This window comes from Amblyraja radiata, chromosome 34 (genome assembly GCF_010909765.2).
Source record: "Amblyraja radiata isolate CabotCenter1 chromosome 34, sAmbRad1.1.pri, whole genome shotgun sequence".
Classification (NCBI taxonomy): Eukaryota; Metazoa; Chordata; class Chondrichthyes; order Rajiformes; family Rajidae; genus Amblyraja; species Amblyraja radiata.
Genome location: NC_045989.1, coordinates 9,075,861 through 9,096,017, shown reverse-complemented (window position 1 = coordinate 9,096,017; position 20,157 = coordinate 9,075,861). Strand labels below are relative to the sequence as shown.

Here is a 20,157-nt window from a genome sequence, read left to right as displayed (position 1 = left end):
TTCAACCAATCGTGCATTTCATCCCAGTTCACAAGATGTTCTGATAGAGGGCGAAGAAAGAAGAAAATGGAAGTGAGAGAGAAGGTAGCTTGGACGTTCAGCAGCCATTTCCCATCAGGCCACAGTGGCCACAGCAGGCTGACGATTCGGGTTTTGGCGGGAGCGAGCTGTCTTTGCGTTACCTCCACTAACAATGGCTCTTGTTTCAGGTTTCCGGAGCAGGAAAGTCCAAACATGAGCAAAGTCTTGCGAATCGTTGCGTTTGCTTACCCATATTTCTTTGATAACATCCCGCTGTTCTACAGGGTATGTTGACCATTGTGTGGTGTTAGTAATTGTGAGGAATATTTTCTGTTTGGTGTTTGGTTTCCTTTGTTTCAGGGTACACTGCATGTTAGAAAGTACCAACATACCTTGATTCTTTAGATTTCGTTTTTTTTTTAGTTATTAGAGATACAGCATGGAAACAGGCTCTTCGGCCCACCAATTCCACGCCGACCATCGATCACTAGTTCACACAAGTTCTCCGTTATCCCACTTTCTCACCCACTCCATACACACCAGGGACAATTTACAGATGGCCAATTAACCTGCAAACCCGCACGTCTTTGGGATGTGGGAGGAAATCGGAGCACCCAATGGAAACCCACGCTGTCAAAGGTAGAATGTGCAAACTCCACACAGACAGCATCCGAAGTCAGGATCAAACTCAGGTCTCTGGCTCGGTGTGGCAGCAACTCTACCAGCTGCGCCACTGTGCCACCCTTTCCACAGCTTCAATTTGTTAATTCAAGTGCAGGGAAAAATTCTCCCCTTTGCTGCAGAAACTAATATTTTGGTGAGGTGCGGGGAAGATTTTATATTCTTTTACAAAATAAGTATCTTTGCCAACCTTTATTTCCCAATGCATTTTCTCAAAAATCATATTATATGTGTTTTATGACATAGGAAGAGGCCATTCGTCCCCTTGAGTCTGTTCCAGCCCACAGAGCGATTCCATCCACCTCATTCCCCAACATATTCACCTGCAACTTATTCTCTCTCTCACACCCCTATCAGCTCCGTCCTGATTCTCCCACCCACCACCTACGTTAAAACCGGCCCTTTACCATAACAACAAGCACCCCCATGCTGTAATTGATTGCAAGTCCGTGTTTGCAAACTGCATGAATAGCAGGATTGATTCTTGCAGTTCTTTGTAAACTGTGAACATGTAATAAAAGCTCCCTGTTAAGGAAAAAAAAACACATCATGTTGCCCATTGCCAGGTGTTTAAACAGCATCATAACCAGCTGGTGGATTCAGTATCATTGGGAGAACAAGGCAGGAACAAATAATTAAAAGCTGGGATCAAACTGTAGCTCTCTGCTAGTTAATGTCTGCCATCCTTTCATTCAATTTGGGACAAAGCAATACAGAGCTTTAGGTGTTTGTATATGGATGTACATTGTGGAACTAAAATAGACTTACGTACATGTACTATACACATATATTCATAATTATAGATAGACAAGTATATAAAATATATGCATATTTTAAGATAGATAACAATGGGGCTTGCAAGCTGCGGACATGGACAATTGCTCGTTTATGTGTTGACTAGGCTCTGTGTTACTGTAAGCATGCCCTGAGGTTATTCTCCACAAACTGTGGTGTAACTGATTATGTTCCTGTCATGTTTCCCTCTGCCCAGCTATTCATTTGCACAGGAGAGGGATGTGCCCACAACGAGACGATTCCGATCCACTACAGACACGTGACACTTGCAATGCTGACCGGATTCTTGTTTGCGACTCACTTACCCGAGCGCCTCGCTCCAGGGACGTTTGACTACATTGGTGAGACCATCAAAACCTCAATATCATTCCCCTCGTGCTGTTACTGACTAGTCACTGTGTTGCGGTCCTACAGATCCAGAAACCAACCTTTGCCCAGCCTGAAATTGAGTTTTTTCTAGATTCGTTTAGCTTATTACAGTCACGTGCACCAAAGTATAGTGTAAAGCTTTTTCGTTGTGTGTCATCCAGTCAGCTAAAGATTAGACATGATTCTCGGTCAGAGTTTGCGTTTGCAATTTGTATGTTGACAATATAAACATTAATAACATGTACTATTAATAGATGCATACCACAAGGTCCAAAACAGGGGAACATACTAGAAATTTATAATTCAGGTTTCTGGCCAGGACTGATTAAAAACCTTTGTCAATCTACCCTAGTGATCCACAATGGCTGCCTGAAGACCATCCACTGGGTGATACTCAATTTATGGTCAATTTATGGTGAGGTAGATTGAGCAGTTTTTCACCACCAATTTTCTGGCACCAATGGTTCCAGAGCTCTGCTGGGTTATCCATTTTGATGGGCCAACAGTGGTCACGGCCTCCGAGAGGAGCCGAACGGTACAGGGACGGTCTGCCTATGCTGCCGGGGGGGGGCGAGCATTGGTGCTGCCAATCCATCCGAACCCTAACCCTAACCCTAACCCTAATGCACGGTTAGGGTTAGGGTTCAAGTCAAGTTTATTTGTCACATACACATACGAGATGTGCAGTGAAATGAAAGTGGCAATGCTCGCGGACTTTTGTGCAAAAAGACAAACAACCAAACAAACTATAAACACAATCATAACACACATATACCTTTACATAATAAATAATGGAAGGAAAAACGTTCAGTAGAGTTAGTCCCTGGTGAGATAGGAATTTACAGTCCGAATGGCCTCTGGGAAGAAACTCCTTCTCAACCTCTCTGTTCTCACCGCATGGCAACGGAGGCGTTTGCCTGACCGTAGCAGCTGGAACAGTCCGTTGCAAGGGTGGAAGGGGTCTCTCATGATATTGTTGGCTCTGGAGTTGCACCTCCTGATGTATAGTTCCTGCAGGGGGGCGAGTGAAGTTCCCATAGTGCATTCGGCCGAACGCACTACTCTCTGCAGAGCCTTCTTGTCCTTGGCAGAGCAATTTCCAAACCAGATGGTAATGTTCCCGGACAAGATGCTTTCCACCGCCGCTGCGTAGAAGCACTGGAGGATCCTCGGAGACACTCTGAATTTCCTCAATTGCCTGAGGTGGTAAAGGCGCTGCCTTGCCTTACTCACGAGTGCTGAGGAGTGTGATGCCCATGTCATATCCTCGGAGATGTGGACTCCCAGATATTTAAAACAGTTTACCCTATCCACAGGATCCCCATTTATCCTCAAAGGAGTGTACGTCCTCGGATGATGTGCCCTCCTAAAGCCCATGATCAGCTCCTTCGTTTTTTTGATGTTCAAGAGGAGGCTGTTATCCTGGCACCAGAGTGCTAGATCAGCCACCTCCTCCCGGTAGGCCTTCTCGTCGTTGTCTGTGATCAGGCCCACCACCACAGTGTCATCAGCAAACTTAATTATTGAGTTGGAGCTGAACCTAGCCACACAGTCATGTGTGTACAGGGAGTACAATAGGGGCTGAGGACACAACCCTGGGGCGATCCTGTGCTCAGGGTGAGGGACTTCGATGTATTCCCTCCCATCTTGACTACCTGGGGCCTGGCGGTGAGAAAGTCCAGGACCCAGGCACACAGGGAGGTGTTGAGCCCCAATTCCATTAGCTTCCCGGCCAGTCTGGTTAGGGTAGGGTTAGGTCTGAATCGGTCTGAAGAAGGGTTTCGGCCCAAAACGTTACCATTTGCCTTTGCTCCATAGATGCTGCTGCACCCGCTGAGTTTCTCCAGCACTTTGTGTACCTTCCAGCATCTGCAGTTCCTTCTTAAATAATCCATCCTTGGAATTGGGCAGAGGAATTCTCCAGGCAAAGTCCATTCTCTGCCTCCTTAACCCATAACGCTTCCACCAAGCAGTGCTCAACCAGCTGAGTGAGGTTGGTTGGCAATAATCATGGTCATAAGTGATAGGAGCAGAATAAGGCCATTCGGCCCATCTAGTCTACTCCGTCATTCAATCATGGCTGATCTATCGTTCCCTCTCAACCCCATTCTCCTGCCTTCTCCCCATAACTCCTGACACCCATGCTAATCAAGAATCTATCAAATTCTGCCTTATAAATATCTATTGACTTGGCCTCCACAGCCTTCTGTGGCAATGAATTCCACAGATTCACCACCCTCTGACTAAAGAAATCTCCAATTTCCTGCCTAAATGCACGTCCTTTTACTCTGAGGCTATGACCTCTGTTCCTAGACTCTCCCACCAATGGAAACATCTTTGCCACATACACTCTATCCTGTCTATCAGGAGGAAGTTTCCTTGCTAATCTTTGACCAGAGCTCATGAGAAACCATGAGGTCTAGATTAACGACTGCCAGCATCACTCCTCTCACCAAGAGTAGCTCTGTGCAGCCCTCTCTGGTGAATCGGTACTGCTGGCAACATTAGGGTTGAAAAATGTGGCTTTCAGTACGACTTTGTCAGGTTGATCCTTGACCAGTTCATTCAATAAACCAATTGAGCCTGCGGGAGATTTAGACATAAACCACTACCTACAATGTCTTTTCACGGATATAACATCAGTGACCTGCTTGCAAGGATACAGGGTGGAGATTGCATGCTTTGTGACAACCTCCTTTCTCAATCTCTTTCAGGTCACAGTCATCAACTGTTTCATATCTGTGCTGTCATAGGCACCCACTTCCAGATGAAAGCACTTATCAAGGACATGACACTGCGCCAAGCTTGGCTTGCACTCCACGCACCTTTGCCTTCCTTCATGGACACCATTGGAGCGATCAGCCTTGCCCTCTTGTTGAACCTCCTCATCATTGCACTCTTCTCCCTGGGCTTGTACTGGAAACCAAAGACACCTGAAGTGAGGAGCCAGCACTACTACACTGAGAAACTAAAGGTGGATTAGGATGGTGCACCTCCCCTTGGCCTAGCTGAAGAAGAGGCCAAGATTACTGAAGGGGAAAAGCATTTGGAAAGCCTCCTCAGTTGAATACTGTGACTGGTGAAGAGATGAAGTGGACAACTGTTCAAAAGGAATATAATTCCCAAATGGTGCCTTTAATGGGTGTACAATAATCGTCAATATGCTTGGGCCTGGTGCTGTGGATATTCTTGTTACACCCTTATCTTATTTATTTTATTGCATTATAAAGTTGGTCTTGGGGTGAGTACAGGTCGGGTCAGTGGCCTCTGTATCAGTGTCAGTGCCTCTCTGTACTGCTCCGTTAAAGGAGTTTAAATTTCTCCAGTCTAGGTCGAATTTCACATTGTGCCTTCGATCTCCAACAAATTTGATTAGGGTATAATATCCGAGATCAGGTTATGGAAGTTTAAGTAAAAGACATCCTTTGGTGTAGTTGAATCAACGGATGTTCTTGTCAGTGTGTGTTCTATGAGGTATTTAAGAACTAATTATCATATAACTCTATGGAGAACCAGGCAATTATCATTGTCAGGCTGCAAACTTGAGATAACTGACCACATTTAAAGAAAACAATGTCTTAATTTTCCCCTACACCTGTGGCCTTTGGCCAGGTTTGGGCAGGACCAGATTTGATGGAGTCATTTGGAAGAGATAAAGTGGGTAGAGGAAGACTGAGAGGTTCAGGGAGGGAATTTCAAGTCTTGGGTTCTTAGCGGTTGAAGATATGATGGAGCTGAAGATTGATTTTCATCAGGAGAGAAGCTTGTTGGAGATACATCGAGATCTCAAAGGTTTCACATGCCGGAAGAGGTCATGAAATTGGAAGGGGTGAGCCCATTGGGGAACTTAAAGTGGTGACTGAGAAGTTTTAAACAAATTGAAAAGAAGGTTGATCTGCATCTAGCTGCATCTAAGAACATCCTTGTGATTGAGGCAGCGCAGCGTAGGTTCACAAGATTGATCCCTGGGATGGCGGGACTGTCACATGAGGAAAGATTGAAAAGACTAGGCTTGTATTCACTGGAGTTCAGAAGGATGAGGGGTGATCTTATAGAAACATATAAAATTATAAAAGGACTGGTCAGGCTAGATGCAGGATAAATGTTACCAATGTTGGGCGAGTCCAGAACCAGGGGCCACAGTCTTAGAATAAAGGGGAGGCCATTTAGGACTGAGGTGAGAAAACATTTTTTCACCCAGAGAGTTGTGAATTTGTGGAATTCCCTGCCACAGAGGGCAGTGGAGGCCAAATCACTGGATGGATTTGAGAGAGAGTTAGATAGAGCTCTAGGGGCTGGTGGATTCAAGGGATATGGGGAGAAGGCAGGCACGGGTTATTGATAGGGGACGATCAGCCATGATCACAATGAATGCCGGTGCTGGTTCGAAGGGCCGAATGGCCTCCTCCTGCAACTATTTTCCATGTTTCTATGATATTAATGCTTAAATGTTGCCTCATGTACCACCTTCCTAGATCTCTAAGGTACTCCTAATGTTTCTTGTTGTTTGTGTTGTTGTACATGTGCCTTTACTTGGCCTTACGATCCTTAGAGTGACCTGCTGTTATCCAGAACAGATTATTTAATTTAAAGTTACAGAAAGCAATTGTTCTGCCTTCCTTGAAGACGGTGGAGGAGAATTCTTCCTTTTGCCTGGTTTAAGAAATTACTTTGCTTTTCACATGAAGGATATTGAATATAAAGAGGTTCTGAAAGATCAGGACCATGGTTTATTTGAGCACAGTGACCAGAGAAATATTCCCCTACCACCAGCTCTGAGGTATCCTTTTGTTTAGATACCTTTTCTATTGTATGTTGTGATGTTTAGGTAAAATATATTGACCTACATATAAACTTTCCTTTGGTGAAGGTAGTCGGTCAAAGTTGAAACTGTAAATAGTTTGTTATCACCAAAATGTACTGTAGTTAGGAGTGGGTGCCTAGGAGTTTATTCAGTGTGGCACCAGAAATGGGGACCTTGGTATTAAGGGAAATCTAGATAATCAGTGATTGAGCTCCAGACAGAGAAGATAAGAGGAGATTCAAAAGTCATCAAATGTTATTTTTTAATCATTCTTTCTAGGTGTGAATATATATGAACAAATGTAGCATTAAGGAACGTCCATTAAGAAAGGAGGTTCGACAAAAGTAGGCACAAATCTTCTAAAAATGTTTATGTTGCATCAGGTTAGACAGGAAGATTTAATTGCAACTTTTCCGACTTCTGGAGTTTGGAACAGTTGTCATGTAGGAAATACTGTAGTCATTTACTGTAGCAACTTCATCAACACCAAGCAGAAAGTTAGAAACACTTCACATATCGCTCAATATTTTAACTGAGAATACAATCTATTTACTTTGAATGGGAATTTAGTGTTTCTTAAAAGTGATGAACAAAGCAATTTGACTTGTGCACATGAAGGCTTCAGATGCTAATGTCACAAGGTCCAGCTCCACTCCACTGACATAGGTGACAGATCAGCAGAAAGCTAGATGAGGTCCATGCTCCAAACTCAAACCAGTGAGAATCCTGGTGGGGATTGGACCTCAAAATATGATATAATATTCCATTGAAAGGTCAGGGTTTTCATTATCGTAAGTCAAAATCTGTGACAATCTTGTGCGTTCAGGAGAGAGTCTGCAGGTCTAATTTCTTTTCAGCATGCACTGAAGCTTGCATTTTCAATTGCCTAATGTTAAGATCAATCTCTGAAGGTCAAAGCATCCAACCTTCAATGATTGATTTTTTTTTTGGTCGTAAATGTACTTACAGGAAATATCATTTTGCAATGGGTTCCTGGATGCCTTTGGTTGCACCTTACTTAAAACAAATTGAAATGTTGTACAGGTACTTGGTGTTGAGATGATGTTGAAGGGCAGAATGGCAGAAAATGGGCTAATGCAGTGAGAGGCACATTCAACATAAAGGATTCAGGATAAGACCTTTTTTGCACAAAGAATTGTAGAATACATAAGGAGGGATACATAAGGAATAAAGGCATAGATTATTTTCTAAATGGGGAGAGAATCCAGAAATTGGAGATGCAAAGGGACTTGGGAATGAGTGTTGGTGCAGGATTCCTAAAACGTTAATCTGCAAGTCGAATCAGTAGTAAATAAAGCATACGCAATGCTAGCATTTATTTCGAGAGGGCTTGTATACAAAAACAGGGATGTAATGCCGAGGCTCTATAAGGTGCTGGTTAATCAGCATTTTGAATATTGTGAGCAATTTTGGGAAGGATGTGCTAGGTCTGGAGAGGGTCCAGAGGAGGTTTAAAAGAATGGTCCCAGGAATGAGCGTTTGATGGCACTGGGCCTTTATTCGCTGGAGTTTAGAAGAATGAGGGGGGGACCTCATTGAAAGGTACAGAATAGTGAAAGGCTTGGATAGAGTGGATGTGGAGAGGGTGTTTCCATTAGTGGGAGAGTCTAGGTCATAGCTTCAGAATTAAAGAACATTCTTTTAGGAAGGAGATGAGGGGGAATTTCTTTATTTGAAGGATGGTGAATCTGTGGAATTCTTTGTCTCAGAAGGCTGTGGATATATTTAAGGCAGAAATAGATAGATTCTTGATTAGTATGGGTGCCAGAATGGGTTTAGGAGGGAGAGAGAGATCAGCTACGATTGAATGATGGAGTAACTAGATGGGCCGAATGGCCTAATTCTACTCCTATCTTACGATCTTATGATAAGTAATCCAAGCAGAGATTTTGCGATCCTTAAAGCCAGATGAAATAGGAAGTCTGGGAATAAAGGGTTACCGGAACAGAGGAAGATTATAAAACGATGACCACCCACCACATGGAGAATAATAATCAAGCTTAAAGATGGCTGATTGGAATGGACTTTCGCCTGTCATAATCTTGAACATTATCATGTCCAGAGGTATATTCAATGTTTTCAACAGATACATTATCCAATATTTTAAGCCAAGGTAGACTTTTTGATTCTCACGTGCCTTAAAAATGAAGTGACAGACTTAGAGCCTGAAAAACAATACACAAATAACACATTTGCTTTTCAAACAATTTTCTGTTATTAATATATCTTAAAGGTACATATTGTTGCTTTTTATAAAGAGCATGGTGCTGTCTGGAAGAAATGATAGGAAACTGCTAAAAGGGCTACTTAACTGGAATAACGAACACACTGTGAGAAATGTACTCATGAGGAATGTTACTTTTTTACCATTGGGTATTTTATGTTCTTTGAAATAACTATTTTCCCCCCTATTAGAAACACAGACAATTGATTAAAAAAATCTGTCCAGCGCTTCCCTGCTGATCAGTATAGTCTAAAATCTAAGGTACACAAAATTGCTGGGGAAACTCAGCGGGTGCAGCAGCATCTATGGAGCGAAGGAAATAGGCGACGTTTTTGGTCTAAAATCTAAGCTTGTTTTAGATAATTAACCTTTACCCTTCTGAACAAGTGGAGGTGAAAGCCCGGAAGGTTAACCCAACAATGTTGTGGAGAATGGTTTAAAGACTGTAGACCCATCAAATAGTGACTGCAGTAACAGTGAAAGGAAAGATATCAGATTAAGATGGTAAGATCTAGCAATATTATGATATGCTCTTTGCAAGATCAAGTAATTAAGGGCTTTGGTGAATTGGTACAGAAGAGGAGATGAGGACTGTGGCAATTATTTTAAATGGGTAGGGGAGGGGGGGCAGGCTTGAGGGGCCGAGTGGTCCACCCCTGTTCCTTTTATGTTATAAATGCATGAGAGTGTAACATATCTCAGTTGAAGTTCACTTATAGCAGTCCACTGAAAGTGACAAAAGACTCATTCAGTTCAAGCGCAAATTGATTTGGGCAAAATCGATGGCATTATTAGTGATGGCCACAGCCTACGAATGAATTACAAACCACCTTCCTTCAATTTCTTGATTCCCAATGTGCTCAAAATACCACCTGTCTTAGCCTTGGATAAAATGCATCGAGACATCACATCCCTCAAGGGCATTTGTTAAAAACTCACAACTATCTGAGTGTCGCAGAGTCATAGAGCTGTACAAACAAAAACAGGCCCTTCGGCCCAACTGGACTATACCAACCAAGTTGGCTAACTGAGCCAAGTCCATCACCCCACCCAATTTCTTTGAGGAAATGTCTCCTTATCCCAGTGACACTGGCTGACTATACCCACATTCTCCCTTATTCCTAAACCATGGAAAGCAGTTTCTCACCATTTCGTTGGTCACTCCCTCTTAAAATTGTGAATGATTCAATGAGTACTTCTCATTCATCTAAATCCAAGTGATTATTGGACTATTCCACCCGTTATCTTCTCATTCCTGCACGCCAGAGACAATTTGGGACCAACTCACTGCAAAAGTGCCATCAATCCTTACAATCAGGTGTGTGACCTGTCTATTTTTGATATTGGTTGAGCAGGAATCGTAGTGGCTCCCTTCCCCTCTTCATAGTATCTTTGACATCCATCTGAATATTCTCTGCAGCTATCTTCTACCTCCAGAAACACAGCACACCATCATTACGAGCAGCATACTTGTCTGTGTGCTCAACTAGTTAATCGAGGCTGGAAGCCATTTGGTGTGGCTCGTAGAGCTGCTGCCTCACAGGTCCAGTGACTTGGCTTCAATCCTGACCTCCAGCGCTGTCTGTGTGGAGTTTACATGCTCTCCCTGTGGCTATGCTGGTTACCTCCAGGTGCTTTGGTTTCCTCTCATAACCCAAAAAGCTGTGATTCTGTAGATTAATTGGCCTCTGTAAATTGCCCCAGCATGTAGAGTGGCAGAACCTGGGGAGAATAATAAATCTGGGACAATAACATTGTAAATGGGTGCTTGATAGATGGTACAAACTCAGTGAACCAAGGGTGCTGCACCTCTCTGTGCACTACTGTCATTGCAGACAAATAGGTGCTGCTATGCATATCAATTAAACATCAGTTTCATTTATCAATATGTTTTTATCCATCAATATACTGTTTTGATTTTGTGAACCATTAACTTTTAATTTAATAGTTTAATAGTTTTAATTTAACTAAAAGCATGAGATCAGCATTCTAAATTAATAATTCTAAAATTTTAGAAATCTAGTTCTTAACTTTTAAAAGATGTTGGTACACTATACTGACACATACCACCACAAAACAGTACTGTCTCCATGACTCTATGATATTTCAACCAGGGCTGCCAAAGCTGGCTGAAGGCATTCCAAAGATATGATCAAATGAACTCCTCGCTCAATTAATCACTTCCAACCCCCCCCCCCCCCCCCCCCCCCCCCACACACACACATACACCCCTCCCTCCCCCCCCCCCCCCCCCCCCCCCACATTCCCCAACCCCTTTAGAGTAAACCAAGAACTTGAAGGGGAAAATTCACTTTTTGACTGTCCCTGTGACTTGGTTTCAACTTACCATTTCATCCATGGAGATGCCAGGAGTGCTGGTGATCTTGCACAGTGACCTGCTGGTGTGTTTTAGAGTGGGAAGCCTGTCAGACCTCACACTGCAAGCCAAGTCTCGTATAACGGAATCAAGGGATATGGAGAGAAAGCAGGAACTGGGCACTGATTTTGGATGATCAGCCATGATCATGTTGAATGGTGGTGCTGGCTCGAAGGACCGAATGGCCTACACCTGTACCTGCACCTATTTCTATGTTTCTAGATCTGCTGTAACACATTGTCTCAAAGTCACCTACAAAGTCACTCCCAGAAATATTAAAGTCTACTTCTGTGTAATGGTCCAAACTTAGATCAAACTTTTGTAAACAAAGATTGCTGGCAATTTTCTGACTTTTGTAACTTTTTTACTTTCATCTTTTAGTAGAAGCACCTTGAGAGGAAACACTTCTATGCATTTTATTTAAAGCATGTCTGTGAAAATAAGCAGCTTATTTGTATGTTACTTTTGAAGTCTCTTGTTACATAAAGTATACGTAAAAACATTGAGCCTGTCACCATGTGATTCTCAACACATTTATTTTATATGTCTAAAACATGAGATACTCAATGTAAATGTAAGAAAGAATTTGGGAGAAATGGCATTACCCAGACAGTGGTGGGATTGTAGACCTTGCTATTACATGGAGTAGTTTGATGACAAACGATTAATGGATTTAATGAAGAATGTATAAGGAGAAAAGAAAGCCTTGAAAATTCTACAGCACGTTACATAAACTCAGGGCATGCAATGAGGTACTTTTTTTTTAATGTAGTCACTGCTGTTATGTAGGAAATATTAGCAATTAAGTTGTATATAGCAAACTTCCACAAACACCAATGCAATAAACTTTCAGCTTTTCTTTTGTAATTTTTGTTGAGATGTGAATATTTCCAAGACCACTAGAAAATCTTCCCGTTCTCCTTTAACACAGTGCAGTGAGATATTTTACATCCACTTGAATCAGCATACACAGTTAAAGGGCCTGCCCCACTTGGACGTCATTTACGCAATATCATTTACGCGTCACGATGCACGACACGCGCATAGTGCCCATTACACGCGCATGGTGCCCATTACACGCGCATGGTGCCCATTACACGCGCATGGTGCCCATTACACGCGCATGGTGCCCATTACACGCGCATGGTGCCCATTACACGCGCATGGTGCCCATTACACGCGCATGGTGCCCATTACACGCGCATGGTGCCCATTACACGCGCATGGTGCCCATTACACGCGCATGGTGCGTGGTGATGGGCGGTCGCGAGCGGCTCCCCAGGATTTTTGGGATTCACAAAATCTCCGCACGCTACCTGCGTGACGCGCAGATGACGCCCAAGTGGGACAGGGCCAAAACATTACATTAGGACTGCGCTACAGAGTCTGAATTCAGATCTCTGAGGACAGTCTTGAATACACAACCTCTAATTCATTCATTCTCTGATAAATTATCAAGGGACAACACACACACATTCTCCAAAGGTGTACAGGTTTGTAGGTTAATTAGCTTTGGTAAAATTGTAAATCGTCCCTAGTTTGTAGGATAGTGCTAGTGTACGGGGTGATCACTGGTCAGCGCGGACTCTGTGTGTCAAGTTATCTGTTATCACACTGTATCTCTAAAGTCTAAAGTCTCAAGACCATTGGAACTTTGAAGATGGACACAAAATGCCAGAGTAACTCAGCGGGGACAGGCAGCACCTCTGGAGGAAAGGAATAGGTGGCATTTCAGGTTGAGACACTTCATCCTTCACTCTGGGCTGTGATAATTCACACACAGGGGGTACATTTAAAATCACATCTTTGTTCAGAAGCACATTTTTTTTTCAACCTGTACTTATAATCTAATGATGTTGAAAGTTCCTTTCAAGTGCATTGTATTACAATTGAAGTTTTACCACATATTCTATATTCGGGTACTTTCACACACAACATGCTTTTTATCAAGTGTTGCGGGTCCTTGTATGCCTGTGCCTTTATTTATGAAAAATTGCATCTTAAAAATGTGGACCAAAGAGTGTACCATGGGATATAATAACCCTTTCCAAGTGCTGTTCTTGGAGAGTGTGGAACAAAGCAGACCTCAAGTGTCACAGTTGATACTACAGAGGAGTATAACTGCTGCTGGGAATTATTCATTCCAGGAGGCAGCTCACTTTCCTTGTGTCAAAGGAAATTAAGCTTGGGTAATAAATGCTTCCTGCCAATGAAGTGCACATCCCAACGAAATTGGCAATTTTAGTTATATTGCTCATAGGACAGCTTATGTAAATGGGAACAAGTATGTTTCACTGTTGACTGCCCTTCTGAGAACAACACAATCAAGATCTCACCTGCTGATATATGACTGGATTTTCTTGATATCAACGCTGCACATGAATGGAGGAAAGCCTTCCATTTAACAACACTAACACCCCCGATCTCCATGAGAACAAAGTGAAACAGAGAATAAATGTGTGTCTGATACCACCCTCTCTCAAACTGTGATACAATACCATGGGCCACAGACAATGCAATTTGCGTAATAAGAGTGAAGCAGTTTTGCTTCGCCCTGGCAACTTGTGGTGTAACTCTGGAATCAATTGAGGTCATCTGCGGATTCTCTCCTCTGGCTGAGCATTATGTTATTTGCTTCATTTCAAAGCCAGAGCAACCATCAGAACCTATTGCGCACTAGTATAAAGCTGCCTGGTACTTTGCTATCAGAGACTGATTGAATCACAGAAGAGAGACAAATGGGAAATTTAACATTGGCCAGGTTGCTTCAACATGCAAGCTAGTTGTGCATTTTGGATACATTCTAAAAAGTAGTTTAGTTTTGATATGGAATGTGCCTTATATTACTCCAGCTCCTTCTGTTCTTTCACAGAGCCGGAATTAAGTTACTTCAATCAGATAACAGCACTAAAAAAGCAATCTTGTGATTCCCTCCACTGTTGAAATGTCCTAAGATGATGAAAGTCTACATTTTCAGCTGTAACTTATTTGTGCAAGATATTCTATTTTTGTTACAGTGTTCCTAACTGAAGCTGAATTCACGGAGTTAGTGGGAAAGTAAATGGTGTTATTTAATTACAAATCATCTAATGACTCCCTCTACAAAAAAGGCCAGAGCAGACTCTTTTTCCTCAGAAGGCTCAAATCCTTCAATGTGTGTAATGATATGCTGCACATGTTTTACAACACTGTGGTTGCAAGTGTTATTTTCTACGCTGTTGTCTGCTGGGGCAACAGCATTAGTGCAAAAAACACCAAGAAGCTGGTCAAATTGGTTAAACGAGCTAGCTCAGTGCTGGAGGGGAGAGTGGACTCTGGGATGGATGTGCTTGAGAGGCGTATGAGGCACAAGGTGCAGGTCATCCTGAAAAACCCCGGGCATCCCCGCCATATAATTCTGGAGAGTCAAAAGAGAACTCGGAACAACAACCGGCTCCTCTCCCTGCCCTGTAGAACGGAGCGGTTCAGGAGATCCTTCACCCCTGCAGCCATTAGATTTTATAATTCGGACCGCTAGGCTGTAGGGGGATGCATTTTGCAATTTTTAATTTTAATTGTTAATTATTGGTCTTTTTAAGTATTTATTGCTCTCAGGTAGTGTCCACATTGTATTCTATGTATTTTCTGTCTGCGTTCGTTTTGAATCTGTGGGTTTGTTGGTTGGGGGCTTCTGGACATCTGAATTTCCCTGAGGGGATCAATAAAGTATTTATTATTATTATTATTATTATTATTATTATTATTATTATTATTATTATTATTATTATTATTATTATTATTATTACTATTAATTGTGATTTGTGGTGGAGGAGGAGAATGTGAGTTATTGACTGAAGTTCAGTTGCCACTTTGTACTCGATGTCAATCCCGCGCACAGCTTGTATATCTCTGGCCTCTTCTGGATACGTACAGTAAGAAAGATTACATGGTGGTTGTTATCAGTACAGAATTGTAATTAAATATGCAACTTCCTAGAACATAGAACAGGACAGCAAAGGCCCTTTTTGCTCACAATGTCCGTGCCGAACATGATGCCAAGTTAAACTAATCTCCTGATTACGTAGCCACGTGATCCATGTCCCACCATCTCCCGCATAGACTTGTGCCTTTCGAAAAGCCTCTTAAACGCCACTGTCATATCTGTCCCCACCACCAACCTTGGCAGTGCATTCCCATCGAAGGTAGACACAAAGTACTGGAGTAACTCAGCGGGTGAGGCAGCATCTCTGGAGAGAAGGAATGGGCGACGTTTCAGGTCGAGGCCCTTCTTCAGTGATGTCAGGGGAGGGGGCAGGACAAAGATAGAATGTAGTCGGAGACAGTAAGACTAGTGGGCAAATTGGGAAGGGGAAGGGGATGGAGGGAGAAAGCAAGGGCTATCTGAAGTAGTCTGAAGAGTAACTCAGCTGGTCAGGCAGCATCTGTGTCAGAGTGAGGCCAAGGTTCAAGGTTCACATTTATTTGTCACATGCACCAATTAAGGTTCAGTGAAATGAGTTGCCATGCAACCATACATGCAAATATGAGGTTCTGCAAATATGCAGTTCTGTTTCCCTCATGAGATCACACCTTCCTTAGCTAACAATAGGCTTACCAGGCACCTCCCGGCCTGAGGTCATTTGTGGCTGACCTTGATTGTCCAGCTATTTCCTCAACTCTAGCTCTTCACCCCCCTCCCCTCCCTACTTTCTCCATCCTATTCCCCCTCCCCCCCCCCCCCCCCATCCAATCTCTCCCGACCTATGTCCAAGATACCTTCGTCTCTTCAATGACTTCCGCTTTCCAAGCCCCCACTCCCTCATCTTTACTATGGACATTCTGTCTCTCTACACCTTCAACCCCCACCAGGAAGGCCTTAAAGCCCTCCGTTTCTTCCTCGACCACAGAACCATCCAATTTCCCTCTAACACTCGACTCCGCCTAGGAGAGCTGGTCCCCACCCTCAACAACTTCTCCTTTGACTGCTCCCACTTCCTCGAAGTCCAAGGTGTAGCTATGGGCACCCACATGGGCCCCAGCTCTGCCTGCCTCCTTGTAGGGTACATTGAACAATCCCTGTTCCAGGCGTACACTGGCCTTATCCCAGAACTCTATCTCCATTACGTTGATGACTGCATCGGTGCTGCCTCCTGCACCCATGCAGAACTCACGGACCTCATCAAATTCACCACCAATTGTTATCCTGCATTCAAATTTACTTGGACCATCTCCGACACCACCCTCCCCTTTATTGATCTCACAGTCTCCATCACAGGAAATAGATCAATAACTGAGGTCTATTACAAACCCACTGACTCCCACAACTATCCCAACTACGCTTCTTCCCACCCTGCTTCCTGCAAAGACTCTATCCCCTACTCCCAAATCCTCTGTCTACGCTGCATCTGCCAAGATGGGGTGTTCCATACTAGGACATCCAAGATGTCCTCATTCCTTAGGGAATGGGGGTTCCCCTCTCCCATCATAGTTGAGGCCCTCACTCGTGTCTCCTCGGTACCCCGCAGCTCTGCCCTTGCCCCCCCTCCCTCTAGTCGCAACAGAGACAGAGTCCCCCTAGTCCCACCCCATCAGCCGTCGCATACAACACATAATTCTCCGAAATTTCCGCCACCTCCAACGAGATCCCAACACCAGCCACATTTTCCCATCTCTACCCCTTTCCGCCTTCCGCAGTGACCGTTCCCTCTGCAACTCCCTGGTTAACTCATCCCTTCCCACACAAACCACCCCCTCCCCAGGTACCTTCCCCAGCAACCGCAGAAGATGCAACACCTGTCGCTATACCTCCTCCCTCGACTCTGTCCAGGGACCCCGACAGTCCTTTCAGGTTAGGCAGAGGTTCACTTGCACCTCCTCCAACCTCATCTACTGTATCCATTGCTCAAGATGTGGACTCTTATACATCGGCGAGACCAAACGCAGACCGGGTGATTGTTTCGCGGAACACCTTCGCTCAGCCCGCGTGAACCAACCTGATCTCCCAGTTGCTAAACACTTTAATTCTCCTTCCCATTCCCACACAGACCTTTCTGTCCTCGGTCTCCTCCATTGTCAGAGTGATGCTAAATGCAAATTGAAGGAACAGCATCACATATTTCACTTGGGCAGCTTACAGCCCAATGGTATGAATATTGATTACTCACACTTCAGATAGCCCCGGCATTCCCTCTCTCTCTATCCCTCCCCCACCCAAGTCACGCTAGCTTCTCATTTTCACCCTACAAACAACTAACAATGGCCTGTTTCCTTTGTCATCATTATTTTTTGCATAACTTTCATTCATTGTTCTTTATCTCTCCAAATCACCATCTATATCTCTCGTTCCCCTTGTCCCTTAACCAGTCTGACCCAAAACGTCACCCATTCCTTCTCTCCAGAGATGTTGCAAGTCCCACTGTTACTCCAGCTTTTTGTGTCTATCTTCCCTGCTTTCAGTCAGAAGAAGGGTCCCGACCTGAAGCGTCACCCATCCTTTTCCACCAGAGATGCTGCCTGACCCGCTGAGTTACCCCAGCACGTTGTGGCCAGTAGTGGAGAACATGGGTATGCAGTGTTTTGAGTCTGAACCTCCCAAAACAGCACCTATCCATGTTCTCCAGACATGCTGCCTGACCAACTGAGTTACTGCAGCACTTTGTGTTATATTTTAAACAAGAAATGAACGTCCCCTTTAAGTAAGGATGAAGGCAGCATCTGGTCCATTCATGTTTAATAGGCTCATTAATTGAACAAAAGTCTGATCCTACTACACTTTGTAAGGTGAGGCTAGGTCATCCAGACACACACGTAAATACTTTGTAACAGTTTGAACAAAGCTTTGATCCACATAAAATGACTGATTCCAACATCCTTGTTAAAGCACAATATGAAAATACTGTAGAATCAGGATATCTGAAATAAAATGCTGGAAATACTCAGTAGGTTTTGATAAAAATGTCATGGACCTGAACTGTTGCGTTTAGTTTAGTTTAGAGATACAGTGCAGAAACAGGCCCTTCGGCCCACCGAGTCCACGCCGACCAGCGATCCCCATACACCAGCATTATCCTACACACTACAATTCTTTACAATTCTTAACGAAGCCAATTAACCTACAAACCTATACATCTTTGGCGTGTGGGAGGAAACCGAAGCATCTAGAGAAAACCCATGCAGTCACAGGGAGAACGTACAAACACCACCCAAACTGTACAAATTCTACATAGAAACATAGAAAATAAGTGCAGGAGCAGGCCATTTGGCCCTTCGAGCCAGCACCGCCATTCATTGTGATCATGGCTGATCATCCCCTATCAATAACCCGTGCCTGCCTTCTCCCTATATCCCTTGACTCCACTAGCCCCTAGAGCTCTATCTAACTCTCTCTTAAATCCATCCAGTGACTTGGCCTTCACTGCCCTCTGTGGCAGGGAATTCCATAAATTCACAACTCTCTGGGTGAAAAAGTTTTTTCTCACCTCGGTCTTAAATGACCTCCCCTTTATTCTAAGACTGTGGCCCCTGGTTCTGGACTCGCCCAACATTAGGAACATATCTCCTGCATCTAGCCTGACCAGTCCTTTTATAATTTTATATGTTTCTATAAGATCACCCCTCATCCTTCTAAACTCCAGTGAATACAAGCCTAGACTTTTCAATCTTTCCTCATATGACAGTCCCGTCATCCCAGGGATCAATCCTGTGAACCTACGCTGCACTGCCTCAATCACAAGGATGTCCTTCCTCAAATTTTGGGTCCGTCTTCGGAGTAAACCAGCATCTGCAGTTCCTTCCTATGCATTATTCATGCCAACCAAGTTGTCTACCTAGCACCCATAGTCAGGATCGAACCTGGGTCTTTGGGACTGTGAGGCAGCAACTCTACCGCTCCGCTACTGTGCAAAACCTCTATTGTATGCCTCTCCATTGCCAACTCCCACTGGAGTATTGGGAGGAGGAAGCTCACTTCAAGCTTTTCGTAATTATCATTGCAGAGGATTTGAATAACAACACTGTGATGGGTGTAATCATCAACCCTCATCCTCTGCCCCTGATGCATCCTTGGCTTGTTCCTCATGAAGACTCTTCCATCCCAACCATTAACCTTCCTTGGTTCCACTCTGCTGACCACAACCACCACCAGCCCAGCTCCTTCCCACCACACACCCTATTTTCCAGTCTTCTCAAAGAAGTTGAGGACATGCATTACAAGCTCTCTGCTACTGTTCACACATAAAGAGAAAGAACTTCCATTTGCACGGCATCATTCACATCCCAGATGCCTCTGTATCATCAGAATCTCTAAAGCCAAACTGTGCAAAGCAAGATTCCAAAATGAGTATCCCCTTTCAATATTAGGTCGTTATACCTTCACCAGTGACGGCAGATGGAGTTCTGTTTATGGTCTCATATATGGACATCGGTAATGCACTGACATCCCAGCCTAGGATTTGTGCTCAAGTCCGTAGACTGGTACTGGAACTACAACTGGATGATTCAGTGGCTTCATCTCTACATCAACAGCAGTTACCAAATGCCTTCTCGAAGGGTTTCTCAACATGGACAGGTACCTGGATAAGAACAGATTACAGGGATATGAGCCAAAGGCAGGCAAATGGGAGTAGCTTTGGTAGGCAACTTGGTTGGCATGAATAATGTGTAGGAAGGAACTGCAGATGCTGGTTTACTCTGAAGAGAGACACAAAATGCTGGAGTAATTCAGCGGGACAGTCAGCATCTCTGGAGAGAAGGAATGGGTGACATTTCGGGTCGAGACCCTTCTGACTACCAGTCTACAGAAGGGTGAAGAAGGGTCTTGACCCGGAACATCACCCACTCCTCTCCAGAGATGCTGCCTGTCCCACTGAGTTACTCCAGCATGTTGTG

At 43.9% G+C, this 20,157-nt stretch overlaps 1 protein-coding gene across 3 annotated transcripts in view; it reads left to right on the top strand.

Moving 5' to 3' along the window:
• paqr5 (progestin and adipoQ receptor family member 5) overlaps window positions 1-5,904 on the top strand; it is a 77,761-nt gene extending 71,857 nt beyond the window's left edge. For all 3 annotated transcript variants that reach the window (XM_033050551.1, XM_033050553.1, XM_033050552.1), the window contains 3 exons: window positions 210-306; window positions 1,694-1,838; window positions 4,581-5,904. In XM_033050551.1, the coding sequence (XP_032906442.1) occupies window positions 210-306; window positions 1,694-1,838; window positions 4,581-4,849 (511 nt within the window). In that variant the 3' untranslated portion in view covers window positions 4,850-5,904. The remainder of the gene's footprint in view (window positions 1-209; window positions 307-1,693; window positions 1,839-4,580) is intronic.
• Window positions 5,905-20,157: the final 14,253 nt, after the last annotated feature.